The following is a 15,339-nucleotide window of genomic DNA, read 5'->3' on the forward strand; positions in this document are numbered from 1 at the left end:
GGTGTGAATGGTGTTTTTTCAAACCTGCAATAAAACTCGTTCAGATCGTCTGCCAGTTGTTGATTCTCCACAGTGCTGGGGGATGGTGTCTTGTAATTGGTGATGTCTTTCAGACCTAACAGAAGTAAGAAACAGTTTTGAACTTGTACATAGCTAACTTACTGAAGCGGTAATCTAACTATACATATACTATAAATAGTTGACTATACATACGCATAATCTAAAACAAGCTATACAAGTTCTTTACATAAATACTGTAAATGCTATTGTGCAAAAGGGGTATTTTAGGGTAAAAAGTGTATAGTGCAATTTTTTAGTTATGTGACAATGTAAAGAGCCTTCTTTTACAATTAGGTTGTTAGTTGTGACTCGAGTTACTGTAAAATAAAGTTGAGTTGAGCGTGAAATGTAAGGGAGTCTCAATATAACGATTTTAGTAGCCAGAATCTGTAGCCATATCTGACTTAAATTCAAGTTTTGTAGACTGAACAGCATGAAACCAGATTAAATTAGTTATTAAGAACAACAGTATGGTTAAAATCCAATAAAAAATTGGTTTTTGGACATCTGTCTCAATCTGAATGATATAAGATCAGATACTGAGTAGTAGTTTTTTTAGGGTTAGGGATTCTCATTTTTGTTCACTCTTTCACCATGTAGTGAACTATGTGCCATTTGCTATATAGTAAATAGTGAATGAGTGGACATGTTCATGAAGGTGTAAAATACAGCAATGCCTCAAGAGCGCTGTACTTTGTGTTGTTGCAGAAGAAAGTTTCTGGGCATCATATTGTTGCCAAAGTAATTATAACAGTAACCGATATAGATATAACGGATAGTGACTACACCGTCTGAACAAACGGCTCCAATGTCAACACTTACGAAATGTGAAAGTCAGTCGTAATGATCGGGTTTGAAATACAGTACAGATTGAATCGGGTGTAGTATCAGCAAAGCCTTAGAACTTGTGTTTTTGAAATGTGTCTGTTCGACTGAAAAATCACCACTGACGTTCTTTCTAAAGCTGATTTGATTGGTGTGGATGAAAGACCACAGGAGGTAAAAAGCTCTGACAGTATCTAAAAAAAGACATCTCAGAAGTGCAGAGATTGCGGGAGTTAAACATGCATGTGACAGCTCCGCCTGAACACTTTATTGTCTTTGGGTGTGAAGTCAGAAAGGTCAGGGTTCAGATGGTGTTTTTTTTTTAGCGTTCAGCTTTGTGCCGTGTGGAGGTGACATTTATTGGGAGTGACAGAGTTGCTCACAGAGGGGGGCTGTTTGCTTCAGCATGTTGTTGATGTAACTGCAGGGCACGAGGTTGCAGGCGGTTCATGTGAGCTGTATTATAAAGAAATCAAGCTCTTGGTGTGAAACAAAGATGACAATGCATTCCTTAAACTTGCTGAAAGACATTTCCCTGTCTCTCTGAAAGAGAATTTTCAAGTCTCTTGAGATACCTGAAATAAAACCTATTGAGTTTTTATTGAAATACTTTCAGATGCAAGAGAAAAATATAGCCAAAAATAACTAGAATTGTACAAAGCTTGAAAAGTCCAGTGGGTTAACAGTGACAGTTTTTTTGTTTTGTTTTGTTTTTACTTGCAAACAAACTAAGTTTTAGGATTTTGCACATTTAAAATAGCAAAAGTTATAGTGCGATGAAAAAGTTAAATGAAGTAAACTAGAAATAGTAAACTACTTGAATTTTTCAAATTTCTAATTAAAAAAGCAAATGCATAACCATGTGAACTCAGGTAGCCTATGTGTATATACAGTCAGATGCTTCCATTGAAACACAATATGTTCTTTGGATTATTCTCAAATCATGCTGGAGAACAAGATCAAGTTTTCTCATCTATCTATCTATCTATCTATCTATCTAATCTTTACTTGAGTACTGAACATCTGAACTTGAACATTTTTGATTATTTGATCATTCTGTCATTTTGTATTTTTTTTAGGGCTAATATGGGCAAATATATGGATCTTTTATTGGTTGTAAATGCAAATGCAATTCTATTGTCATTTGGCCATTTTCAGTGTCTATCAACAGTCTTGCACATTTTTGTATTCAAATATGAGCAAACTGACTTTCAGATATTAGCAAATTGACTATTGGGTAATTGTGCTAAAATACTGAAAACAATTTCAGCATGCTGTATTGCACATAATTGTGCCATTATTGCTGTACAACAGTTGTTCAACTGCTGTCACTTCTAAATACTTGAGTACTGAAGTACTCAACCAGTACCTGCAATTCTGTTAAGGCTCATTTCAGCCTTGTCTTTCAGCATTATGGGACAGTGAAGCGTAATGGTTAAATATCTGAGCTAGAAACTCAAGTGTTCAAACTCAGGGATAGGTGATTCTTCTGTAGCATTATTGTGTATCCCATCACTAACTGTGGGACATTCATACATTTGTATACAAAATAGCATACATAGTTTATACTTAAAGGCAGGGTAGGTGATTTGGTTAAAAAACATTGTTGTTATGCTGTTTTAAAGTCGCTTAAGTGGTCTAAATATATTTATATGTATTTATATAATCTGTGGAAGGCGTAGGACCATAAAATGTTCGTCCAATCATATCCCTCAGTCTGAGGGCTATGATAGGCTGTCCTAGCTGCCTGTCATCGTATGTATTTGCATATCTTGCGCAGACATGATACAGTACGTCATCAGCGCATTCATTACGCTATTGCAGACCGAGCGAGAATGGAAGGTGTTATTATTGTAATATTATGCACTTTGTACTGTAATGTTTTCTCACCGGTGAATGAGATATGAGTTAATCTGACAGCTTTGCATTCAGTCCTCCACCAACGCCGTCTCTCATCGTTTCGCTGTTAGCCTCTGCTCTGCCGGAGCGTGTTCATGTGATTTTGAGGAGGCGTGGCTTTGGAGAGTGATTTGCAGGGAGGGTGGGATCTTATACTTTCAAACCCTACCTTTAAATGTTGAAATGTTTTATAATTGTTTCACACTTTTTGTGGATTATTTTTACTTTAACAACCTAATATTATTCTTATAATCAATACATAATGATACACACAAAGCATTTGAAAATATCGAACACATGGTTAAAACTTTCCAAAGCTGTTTTAATGTTACCTTTAAATAGCAAAACACTGCAATCTGTGCAATCAACCCCCGGGACAATTAAATGATGCAATGTTTCCTTTCATTTTAACCCAGCTTTTTAATTGTTTAGATTTCTATGCTGTCAACATCAAGGGAATTAAGTTGCTACCGACGTAATTGCTGTACCATGTTTTTCTCTCAGGGCCAAGCCTAAACATGCCGCATGTCATTTTCATTATCTATCTGTGTGAATGGTGTCAGTGTAGAAGCATCGCTATTTCATGCTCCAAGCATATTTCAAATAATTACCATGTCCGATGGGTAATTGTACCATTCAAGGATGTTGCAATTCAGTTCAACAATAAATAGAAAGACTTGCTTCAGTAGAGGCACTTCAGACTCTCGTTCCTTCTCAAGGCTGTAGTATGTGTAGGTGCATTTTAATTTAAATTAGACATACACAATCATCCATTAATACTTAATACTCATATCCATTAGGCACAGGTAGTGTAAGGTTTGCTCCGTTTCCATATTGCATATTTAAAACCATCTTTTCTCATCCTCGTGTTGTTCTAAACTCTTATTTTCTTCTGTGGAACACAAAATGAGATGGTAGGCGAAATGTCTGATCTGATTCTTTCCTAAAAAACAGAAGAGTATCATTAAAGTAGCCCAGCTTCATTTGGGGTGAACTATTTCTTTAGCTCTAACAAACTAATAGCCCTGTTGCCGCACATCATTTCTCTCTCTTAGTCCTGTTCACTTTTCCAGATTCCAGCCGGTGGGACTGGTGGAGCGAATCCAGGCCATCGCCCAGAATGTGTCTGACATGGCTATACGAATGGAGCAGATTCTGAAGAAGACTAACAGCCCCGCCAGAGGTGAATCTATCATTTATGTTTGGGTGGCAAGGATTGAACATTTCCTTGTTGCAAAGGATATTGTAGGATTTAGATATAATCAGATAGGAATTAGCAATCACATTAAATGGAAGACAATTGGAGACTAATACTTAAGCATCCTGCTTTTTTACAGAGTAAATGAAGGTCTCATATTACTCTCCTCTTGAGTTTCAGAAGAGATTGATCAATGATATTTCAAACAGCATTTCAAACTATTTGCCAAGATACCTAAATCTCCAGTTAAAAAGCTTAAATGATCTGAGCTATGATTGCCACATGTATTTTATATTCCCAAATTCTTCCATAATTTAGAATGTACTAACAAGTGTTTCATTGTGTCTAAACTTAAATTAAGTAAATTAAGTCTGTTAGGTCCTTGAAGAGGTACACATAACACACAAGATTCAATAACTCACCCAAAACTCCCATTTTAGTCTCTTAGTGAGCCAAAATCATTAAAATGCACTGTTTAAAATTAGACATGAAGAGGTCTGGGCTCGGTTCCATTTTTTTTGTCAGGACAGCACATTCAGTCTTTATTATTTAATGCACCTTGATTGGACTCGATCGCTATAATGCCAATCATCTCTTGCCGCTATTTGTACAGCGAGCACCTCTGCAGGGTTTGATATCTCTAAAGTTTGCCAACAGTGTTTGGTGGAATTCCAGCAGGTTTTTAGCGAGCATATGTGCAAGCTGTGTGGGAGGTTTATTTAAACTATTAATGTAAGAAAACGTCTCAGGTTACTTATGTAACCATGGTTCCCTGAGTAGGGAACGAGACACTGCGTCCTCTAGGGGTCGCTATGGGGAACGCCTCGTCGTGACCCGTGTCTGAAGCATACATTGAAAAAACACCAACTCACTCGCCGGCGACAGCCATGACGTCACTACGACACGGGTCACGACGAGGCGTTCCCCATAGCGACCCCTAGAGGACGCAGTACGAAGTTCCCATGAAGGGGAAACAGAATTCTTACTTCTGCTCTGCCGTTTGAGCAGAATGCTTAAGGTGTCTGCTCATACTCAGCTTACTTTATGAGAACTTTTATGTTGAAAAAGAGCACTTCGTGTTCTATTGAAATGGGGTTTTAATGACTTTTTGGACTTTTCTAATTACAGTTTCTTTTGATCTAAAGTCAAACATCATGTTCTTAGTTTCCAGTGACTGTGCCTGTTCACAATGAATGTGAAAATATGACAACGTGACACAATCCCAGACAATAAAAATGTATTTGGTCACACTTTAGTTTGGGGACAAGTTCTCACTATTAACTAACTATAACTAAAACTTTTGCCTCAATAAACTTCTAATTTGCTGCTTATGAACAGTTAGTTTGGTAGTTGTTCAGTTTAGGTATGGGGTAGGGTTAAGGGATCTAAGATATGGTCATAAAGAATAAGGCATTAATATGTGCTTTACCAGTACTAATAAACACCCAATATGCTAGTGATAAGCATGCTAATAAGAAACCAGTTAATAGTGAAAATGGGTCTCTCAATGTGTTACTATAGTACTAAAATACTGTACTATAATTGGTAGTATTGTGAAGTGTTATTAGAAATGTTTTCGATTTGAATATATGGTAATGATTTAGTATAGGGACCAATTCTCACTATTAACTAGTTACTTAATAGCATGCCTATTATTAACAAAATGACTGTTTATTAGTACTTATAAAGCACATATTCTGCATGACCGTTTTCTACATCCCTAATCTTACCCAATACCTAAACTTAACAACTACCTTACTAGCTATTAATAAGCAGCAAATTAGGAGTTTATTGAGGCAAAAGTCATAGCTAATGGACTGTTAATAGCAAGAACTGGACCTTAAAATAAAGTGTTAATGAAAATATTTTAAAATGTAATTTATTTCTGTGATTGTAAAGCTGGATTTTCTACATCATTACTCCAGTCTTCAGTGTCACGTGATCCTTCAGAAATCAGTATAATATGCTAATTTACTGCTCAATAAACTTTCCTATTATTATCAATGTTGACAAATTATTGAGCAGCGGAAAAAAATAACTGTTTTCAACACTAATATTAATAAGAATGATTATTAATTATTAAGCACCAATAATAACTGAACACCACACTTAAAACTTAAACTTAAAACCATATTTAGCTGGTGAAAATACTAGTGTTCTAACAATTTTGGCCACCATTGTAATATTTTTAAAGATATCTGAAACTGCAAACAAAAGAGATTTCAATAGGCATTTATAAACTTGAAAGTTTAAGGAGAAACAAGTGCAGGATGTGGGAGTGAATCAATGTTCCATGTGTGTACAGAACACATGGAGTCACTGGATGTATTCCGATTGAAAAGTTCAAGGGTGCTTTTCGGCTGCTTAGTATCTTTTCATAATCAAGCAGAATAGCCCATAATTCCTTTCTCTGTGAGCATGCTTGATGGGTCTGAAGTAGCCTGTTGTACAAAGAACAACCTCTTTCTTCGTTAATTAGGCTGACTAGGACCGGCTACCAGTGAGAGATGGGAGTTTATTAATCAAGGTGAGGGGATGTTTGCAATTTTATGTTCCTTTTTTCTACCCAACTGAACACAAAGCAGTACAGGGCTCTTAACAAAGCCCAGAGCAAGCATTATGCAGACAACTAAGAGGAACGAGGGCAAGAAGCCGCTTTCATAATGCGTAATAAAGCAAGCTTAAATAAAGTTGAGGAGATGGAAGAAGATACAGAGGGCTCTCCCAAAGCCTCATTAAAACCGAGAGCGTTTGGATCCCACACTGAGGCTACTGTACTGTGGAAGAGTGCTGTCAGACTGTGACTGCCTGTCCTTTTCATCTACAGGCCGAGATGGAGTTACAGGCCAGTGTGAAGTCCCGAAGGATCCCAGGTACCCGGATTGTGCTAGTAAAGTGGATGTGAGTTGACAGAGATTTCTCTCACACTCCTTTATGTCTGGTCTTTTTATTTCTTGGTTGCCTTAGAGAAAAACAGATAGGTGGAGGCAAACACTGGCACCCAACAAATGCAGTGTTTTCACACCTGTTTCATTGATTGATGATGTTGTTGTTTTTTTTGTTGGTTTTTTTTAGATGATGTCTCTTTCCTTTGTTTGTTTGAGTACAGTTTGTCCTCTCTCTCTTTTTTTTTCTAGAATCAGACCATCCCAGACACTTTACCAAAACGTGCTCAGCCTTTAAGCCAAGTATAATAAGTGCCACTATCAGTTACCACAAGAAACTCAGAGTGCATTCACAAAATGTGCCCAATAGGCTTTAAACAATAAATAAAAGTAAAATAAATGGTTAACTCATGTTCTGGAGGAAGCGTGGTTTTGAAGAGTGATTTTGCAGGGAGGGTGGAACGCATGCTTTCAAAGCTAGCTTGCTATTGCTAGCCTCTACAAAATCACCCATGCTACCTTTAAGACACCAAATAAAAAGTTAATTAAACATTGAGTTCGCAGGGTTGCTTATTGTTTATATTTCTAGCAGAATAATGACAAATGTATTGTGAATATTGGATACATCAACTGCAATCTGGGTTGCATTCATGGTGACTGAGGTGATTTTGGATGGAGTCTTATGGTCCTTTCACTCCAGTGTGAATAATCAGTACAAAAAAGATGCAAAAAAGTAAAAGAAATACTACAGATTTTTTTTTATGGTGAACATCCCATATCAGAGCTTTTGGTGGCAACTTAAATCTGCTGTTGTCTTTGTATTTCACGCTTTTAAGCACAAGCCTGAAAATTACTTATTAAATAAAATGATTGCAGTTCATGAGCTCTTTAGTCTTCGTGAACTTAATGTGTAACCTGTGGTAAACAAGTCGTTTACATAAATACTCAGCAATCATTCACACTTTTGCCCTGTGTGAGACACACCGTTTATCCTCATTAATCTTTTTCTGTCTCTATTTTGCACATACTTACACTTACCTACATGGACATTCTTCTACCACACATTTTACATTTGCATATTTCCCCCATTGCATTAAGAGAGTTTTTATGAAACAAAATCTTGGCCTGTCAAACGTTTAAGATAATTATGATGCATTTAATGATTTGTATTGTAGTTAATGCATACAGGGGGGATTTATTAAGAATGAATTGCTCCCACTGAAAGCTGTTTATTTGTGTGTGCTGTCAGCGCTGCTTTAGCCCGATTCACTAAATTAATTATGCAGATCAGGCAACAGCTCAACAAAAAGCCTGAAAATCTGTGCTGAGTGCATTTTACACAGTGCAGATCTCACAACTGCCTCGGAGTGCTGTATTGCTATATTATGAAGGCACACCACCACATCCTGACATTTTTGTTGAAACCGTTTTTTGTTGTTGTTGTTTTTTGAATAGGAATCTTTTGTAAACATTATAAATATTTTTACCTTCACTTTTTATTCACTTTTCATTCAAACTTATATTGCAATTCATTAGTCAAATAAGAAACAGGTTCTAGGGCTGAAATACAGTGCACGGAAGTGCAATTGTTTGCTGCATTCACCTTACCTTACAAAGTTCCTTTGCATGGTGAGACACAACAACAAGAAAAATGTGCAAGAGTTTGTTTGGCAATTCATTGTACTTACATTCATTACTCTTATACTACTACTAAAATGTATGAGCACATAAAATATGTGCAGATACAGATAAGAAACCATAAAGGGGTATGTTTCAGCAGCTGTGTCCAGCAATAACAGTTTCAATATTTCTCAAAATGAATGTAAACACTAAACTTTATGAAACAATAATTAAATAATACATCAACTAGAGTTTATGGACTTTATCTCACTTTATTTACTGATGTTTTTGCTGCTAAACTTCACTAATTAAATCCCACCATACAAAAATGCAAAACATTTTGTGTTTTACTTCATATTTGGTGTGAAAGGACTGTTAGAATTGTACACTCTGTTCAGTCAGTCACTCAGGTCTGGATTGATTCGAATAAGTATGACGCCATCCATCATCCATGTGAAGTTGTATGGATGAGAGTTTCTGTAAGGTCAAATGTTTGTTCAGCAGTCCAAACAAATCCTGAAAACAACTAAATCAAGCCAATCTTTGCTTGCAAAGCATATACTTTTTGTTTTTAATCAGCTGGGTAAGAAAGCACTTAAGAGTTCAGTTTGCTATGCTCTTGTAAAGGTTTGCTGAGGCATTGAGGTGAAGACTGAACTCGGCACGTATATAAGACCCTTTGACCTGAACTGACTCAACCTTTTTCATTAAAGATCACCATGCTCTCTATCAGGCCCTGATGCTCAACTGGTAGAACAATGTCAAGGTTCCCATGCAGGGAAATCCACTATATGGACAAAAGTATTGGACACCTGACCATTACACTATGAGAGATTGTTGCACATTCTAAATGCATAGACATTAATATGGAGTTGGTATGCTGTGTCTTAAGCCTTCTACAGGCTGCACAATTTTAGCAATCCTATAATATCATTGCAAATCTAATAAACTTGGGTACGACATGCATGTAGACTGTACGATGATGACACCTATTGACTCGTTTGCTATGACGCACGTTACTATAGAAGAATAAAACGTCATCAGCATATGCTAGTGGTAAACGAAAAGGGAATGACGAATCATGTTTAGCAGTTGTAATTTTAATGTGTGCTGAAAAAAGTGTAAGTGGCGAAAGAGGAAAGGGTAAGAGCTTGAGGTAAGCAGTTTTATGTTTTAACGCCATGTCGCGTTGATTTCATGTCGCATTTTTAGTGGCTGGTCAGTAAACGTGGGTCGTAGCAGCAAACACACTGTGCGATGATCATGCTGAATTTCTGACACTGTCAGAAAATTATAGTAGGCTGACTTTGGTCATAAGACTGTGACAACGGCCGTCTTTGAACCTCTCTCACTATACGACACAGGACCACCGATTAGGAGCCACGATCACAGAAATCGCCACGATTATTCATGATGCCAATATTTCGTCTGGGATAGCCAAAAATCGTGCAGTGTATCTTGGGTTTTTGTATACTGAAGCATCAAGATTTCCCTTCACTGGAAGTAAGGGGCCTAACCCCTGAAAAACAGCCCCATAACATTATCCCTCCTCCTCCAAACTTTGCATTTGGTACAATGGGCAGGTAACATTCTCCAGGCATACGTCAAAAACCCAGACTCACCCATCAGACTGCCAAACAGTGAAGCGTGATTCATCATGCCACAGAATAAGTTTCCACTGCTCTGACTATGGCCTTCCAGGAGCAGGAGTGGACACCACTGCTTTAGACAATCCATCCAATGCTTGGCATTGTACTTGGTGATGTGAGGCTTGCATGATTACAAACCGAAAGGCAAGTTATTAATAAAAACTGTTCATTTGATGGTTCTCGTTGCACTCTGTTCAGGTATCACACCTCTGTCCTCTCAGTGAAATGTCAAATTAGTGACAACTTTTAACTGTTACTCATCTCTTAATTTTCTAGTGGATGAGAGCCAGGTGGACATCGGACCCTTGCTACTCCTTTTATGGAGTAGACGGCTCCGACTGCTCTTTCCTCATCTACCTTAGTGAAGCCGAGTGGTTCTGCCCCCCACTGGCCTGGAGGAATCAAAGCAGCCACCCCACAACAAGCAGCCTGCCAAAAAGACAGGTGAGTTCCTGAAAGAGTCAATAATCACTTCAATGAATTTATTGCAACAGAGAGATGTAGGAGTTAGTGAAGTGTGATTATGGCTAAGATCCCATGGCTCTTTTCCAAAACCCAATGAGTTGCCTACATAGGCAGTATTGCAGGTATCTTTTACCAGGAAGGCAATCCTAGAACACACAAGTTGTTACCTATCATTCCATATCAGGTTTAATTTTAGTCAGAATTCTGACTTAGTAGGCTGTAGAAAGCAAGGCAGCTCAGTAGGTTTTTAGAACAGGGACTGTGTGAGCAGTATGTGTGTTCTCACCTGGTTAGTTACTATCACAGTGTGTTATTTCAAGTGAGAGAGTTCCAGCTGTTTAGCTGTTATTCACAATGTCTATAAGCCCTGCTAAGACTGAAATGAGATATCATTTTATTCATTTTTTCCCCCTAAGGCATAGTTTAGTAGCAAGTCATTTAATAGCAATATTCTAGATTGGCAGAACAACATATTACTCTATTTGTATTGAATGTCCACTTGTAGTGTACTTCAAATCTTAAAAGTATATTTAAAAAGTAGCATACTGTAACATAATATTAATGAAATAAAAGGGCACTTAATGTAAAGTACTTGATTATCATTTTAATTGCAGTGTGTTATTCAGTATTGCGGTTTTATATATATTATGTTATAAATATATTTAAATGCACTAAATTGCAACTTCATTATTACAAATGTGTAATTACAAATATATTTAAATACATGACATACAGGTTGCAATAGAAATGACATTAAAGTATTATTTAGTTTACTATAAATGCTTGTCAGTACATTCGGTATTATACTTTAACCATATTTCAAAGACAATAAAATTAATTGTAAAATTACATATGCAAAACAAAAAAAAACTCTTTAAAGTTCAGATAACTGCATTTAATATAAATTGAAATTATAACACATTTTAATTTAATTGCAATTAGCATGCAGTTGCGTCTGAAAATATTATGTTCAGTTCACACGTCTTTTAAAGTAGGCTATATTATTTCCATAATAAGTACTATTTTTAAAAGCACAGTATACTAAAGTGTACTTGTAAAGTATAACAGTACTTATGAATATATTAGTTTTTTTCAGTGAAATAATCCACACTTATTACTTTTTTATGGGCACAAATTTGATCTGTACACTTCTTTGCCTGTTTTCTCTAACTTTATCTCTTTCTATAGGCATATTTCCGCTCAGATCTGTCTCTACTGTTGGAACGGGTCGGCTCGGGCAAAGAATCTTTGAGCTTCATGAGGAGGCGTATGCGCAGATTGACTGCGCAGTGGGCTGCAGCTGCACGCAGACTTGACGAGCGACTGCGCGGTCAGTACAGAGAGCAGAAGAGGGTGAGCTGTCAAACACTGTCTAAAGAAGGTGAATTAAAGGTGCTATAGGATATAATGAGGCTGCCTTGTAAAAGAAAGACTTCCTTCGCACTATCCAGATGAGATTTTTTTTCGAAGTGACATTTGAGTTTGTTATTAACAGAGGAAGTCTGTCCTGTCATGTATTGATTTGGATGCGACTGGGACTTCAAACCAGAAGTTTAGCTGTACTTATGGTATTTGATGAAGGTCAAAATAAATGAGAAGCGCAATTATATAGCGCAATCACAGATGTCGGTATAAGGATGGGATTAGATTTCTCAGAGGAGCCAACAGAGTATGGAATTTACTCCACAATTTTTATAGAGGTTGTGTAAGAAAAACACAGCCGTGTTTGATTTGGATGGTATTAAAATCAAAAATAGGTCTGCAAAACACACATTTACCTAACCTTCTCTGGAAAAAAAAAATTGTTTGAGTAGGAACATTTATTATAGAAAAAAAAAAAAGATTAGTAGTAATGTTTGTACCGTTCGCTTTTTCACAAATCAGTTATAAATACGCCTTTACAGACTGATTATTTTCATTTCCTGTCCTAGAGCCAAGCCTGAATGAAAAACGGTGGATTAAATTAAATCAGTCTCACAGCGAGATACAGACCAGATACACACTCTCAGTTCTGTCACATAGAGAAGTGGTTTTCTGTGAAGAGATTGACTGTGACCATGAAAAAGCTGTTTACTGTAGGTGAAGTCTGCTGCTTATGAGTTTGACTGGTAAGTGTAGGATAATTACAGGTGCTTGTGAATATGTTTGTGGTGGCTGGTTGCACAGATTTCCCATGTGGTAGTTTTTAATTATGAACTGTTTCTCTGTCGATTTGTCTTTGCTCATGCTTTCTCAACATTCCTTTTGGTTGGTGCACTTTTGATGTCCCTATTGAGTCATTTAACATTCTGTAAAAGCCAGTGTTGGTTGAATCTGCCTACAGCTATTAATGGATATAGATTACCAGATGACTGTGTTTACCATGTGTAGGATGAGAATCTTAAGGAATCTAATTATTTTGGCTAAGAATCAATTCCAATGAATGATCTTGGATCCTTAATGACTCCACAAACTATTATATTGTATTCCATAAACTACAGTATTAAGTACTAAAATAAAATATAAATATTTTAAAATAAAACATTTGGTTTAATAAAGATGTCTAAATCATAACCTAAATGTAAATTAGATATATAGTAATAAAAGTACCATTTATTACAACAAAACTATTATTAATGTACAGTATGCTGTATCTTGTCCAACCAGTCGAATTATGGTAACAATTTACAATAAGGTCTCATTTGTCAAAGTTAGTTAATGCATTAACTAACATAAACTAACAATGTGCAATATGTTAGTTAATAAAAAATAAATACAAAATAATAATCTTCATATTAGTTCATATAGTGCATTAAGTAATGTCAACAGATACAACTTTGCTGTTAAAATGTAAATAGTAAATGTTTTAAAAATGAGATTAACCTGGATTAAATTAATGTTGTAGAAGCATTGTTAACCGTTAGTTCATGTAACTAATGTTGTTAACTAATTTTAACAAATTAAACCTTATTTTATCTAAATGATTAATTATTAAATTATAATGTGATTTTATATGATTAATAATAATAATAATAATAATAATAATAATAATAATAATAATAATAATTAATTTAATAATATATTAACGCTTAATAGTTAGTAATCATATATTAATAATATACAGTAGTATAATTAAAATAACTGTACTTCTTTAAAGCACAGAGTAATAATGCCCCATGCAATCAAAATAAAATTATACAACGAATAAAATTAATTAATGGCAAAAATCGATATATGTTATTTATTAATGGAAATATTATATTTTAGACAGAGAGGGAAAATAAAGTGACTGAAGTTGCTGTGCAGCTCATCAGAAACAGTATTGATCATGCACTTGGCCTCCATTCCCATCTATCACTTTAGCAGCAATTTGTTTTCATTGAGAGTGATTTCATTGGAAAACCACAGATAGTGAAATTGAGTCCATGTCTGAACTCCAACATTCTGATATTCCATCATTCAGTTTCAGTAGAAAAAAAAAAATCCACTTTTCTGTTAGCTCACTATTTCCAAATATACTTGTCATGTGTCTGTAATTGAATTAATAAATCTGTGATGAATATTGCTTTAAATACATATTCTAAAGCAATGGTAGAAAAACAATCACATTGGACTGTTATGGTAGTTTGTGATGCTGAGATAGTGCCATGCAACTCTTTCATACTTTTGCACCATGAAAACAATGCTTGTTAATGGCTGGGGGGGGAAAAAACCCCACCTAGGATAAGACGATGAGCTTCATGAATCATTCTGAAATACCTTGAAATATCTGAGAGCTGCATTACTCATTTAAGGTACATTCACTCAATAAACCCTCTAGATGAAAATAGTAGTCCATCTGTAAGTTCAGTAAATGAACTACTTTCCCCATAAAACTAAAAATACACTATCATTGTCTTTATACATACAAAAAAAAAAGCATCTGGTAGGTGAAAAGATTATTTGCTTATAGACACTCAGTTCAGCTTTTTCAGTCAAACATTTGAACAGTAAAGACTGTGTGATTAAATACGAATATATATATATACTGTATATATATATTATAACAAACTATAGAGTGCATGTTACATTATATTTCTTGCTTCACTAGCTGGCTATTGTTGCTATATTCAGAGTATCGGAGCAGTTGTATTGAGATTGATGTTACTCCTAAAAAAAATTATCCGTTCTCGTGGTCTCACAGTGCCTCACCTACATCTCTGTACAAGCTCATACTTTATTTGGAGCTTTTTTTTTCTTCTTTTGCTGTAGTATTCATACAGACTTCTGCAAGAACACAGCTTTAACGTAATCTTTCATTCTTTTTGGAGGGTCGTATCTATTCGTTATATCAGAAAAGATTGCAATACTAAAGTAAACTCGTACTGCTGTCAGGAATAGACACTTAGCAGTATATGTTTTTATTCTTTCATATATGTAGGTTGAGTACAGCTATTCATTTGGAATTTAGAAAAATATGGTTTTTAGTCAAAAGGGCAAATGTTATCAACCTTGTGTGGTGACTGGGAGAACTGTAAATCCAAATAATAAAGATGCCTTTATACTTAAAATCCCTTTTTTTTTTTTTTTTTTAAAATAAAATAAAATAAAATAAAATAAAATAAAATAAAATAAAATAAAATAAAATAAAATAAAATAAAATAAAATAAAATAAAATAAAATAAAATAAAATAAAATAAAATAAAATAAAATAAAATAAAATAAAATAAAATAAAATAAAATAAAATAAAATAAAATAAAATAAAATAAAATACAGTTT

General features: G+C 35.2%; 1 protein-coding gene across 1 annotated transcript in view; it reads left to right on the forward strand.

Annotated features, from left to right (window-relative positions):
- The window catches only part of mgat5b (alpha-1,6-mannosylglycoprotein 6-beta-N-acetylglucosaminyltransferase B), a 106,915-nt gene that overhangs the window by 36,020 nt on the left and 55,556 nt on the right, over positions 1 to 15,339 (forward strand). The window contains exons 4-7 of the mRNA XM_016556133.1: positions 3,858 to 3,967; positions 6,810 to 6,883; positions 10,413 to 10,580; positions 11,790 to 11,954. Of these exons, the coding sequence (XP_016411619.1) occupies positions 3,858 to 3,967; positions 6,810 to 6,883; positions 10,413 to 10,580; positions 11,790 to 11,954 (517 nt within the window). The remainder of the gene's footprint in view (positions 1 to 3,857; positions 3,968 to 6,809; positions 6,884 to 10,412; positions 10,581 to 11,789; positions 11,955 to 15,339) is intronic.

This window comes from Sinocyclocheilus rhinocerous, unplaced genomic scaffold (genome assembly GCF_001515625.1).
Source record: "Sinocyclocheilus rhinocerous isolate Xijiao unplaced genomic scaffold, SAMN03320098_v1.1 scaffold647, whole genome shotgun sequence".
NCBI classification, from domain to species: Eukaryota; Metazoa; Chordata; class Actinopteri; order Cypriniformes; family Cyprinidae; genus Sinocyclocheilus; species Sinocyclocheilus rhinocerous.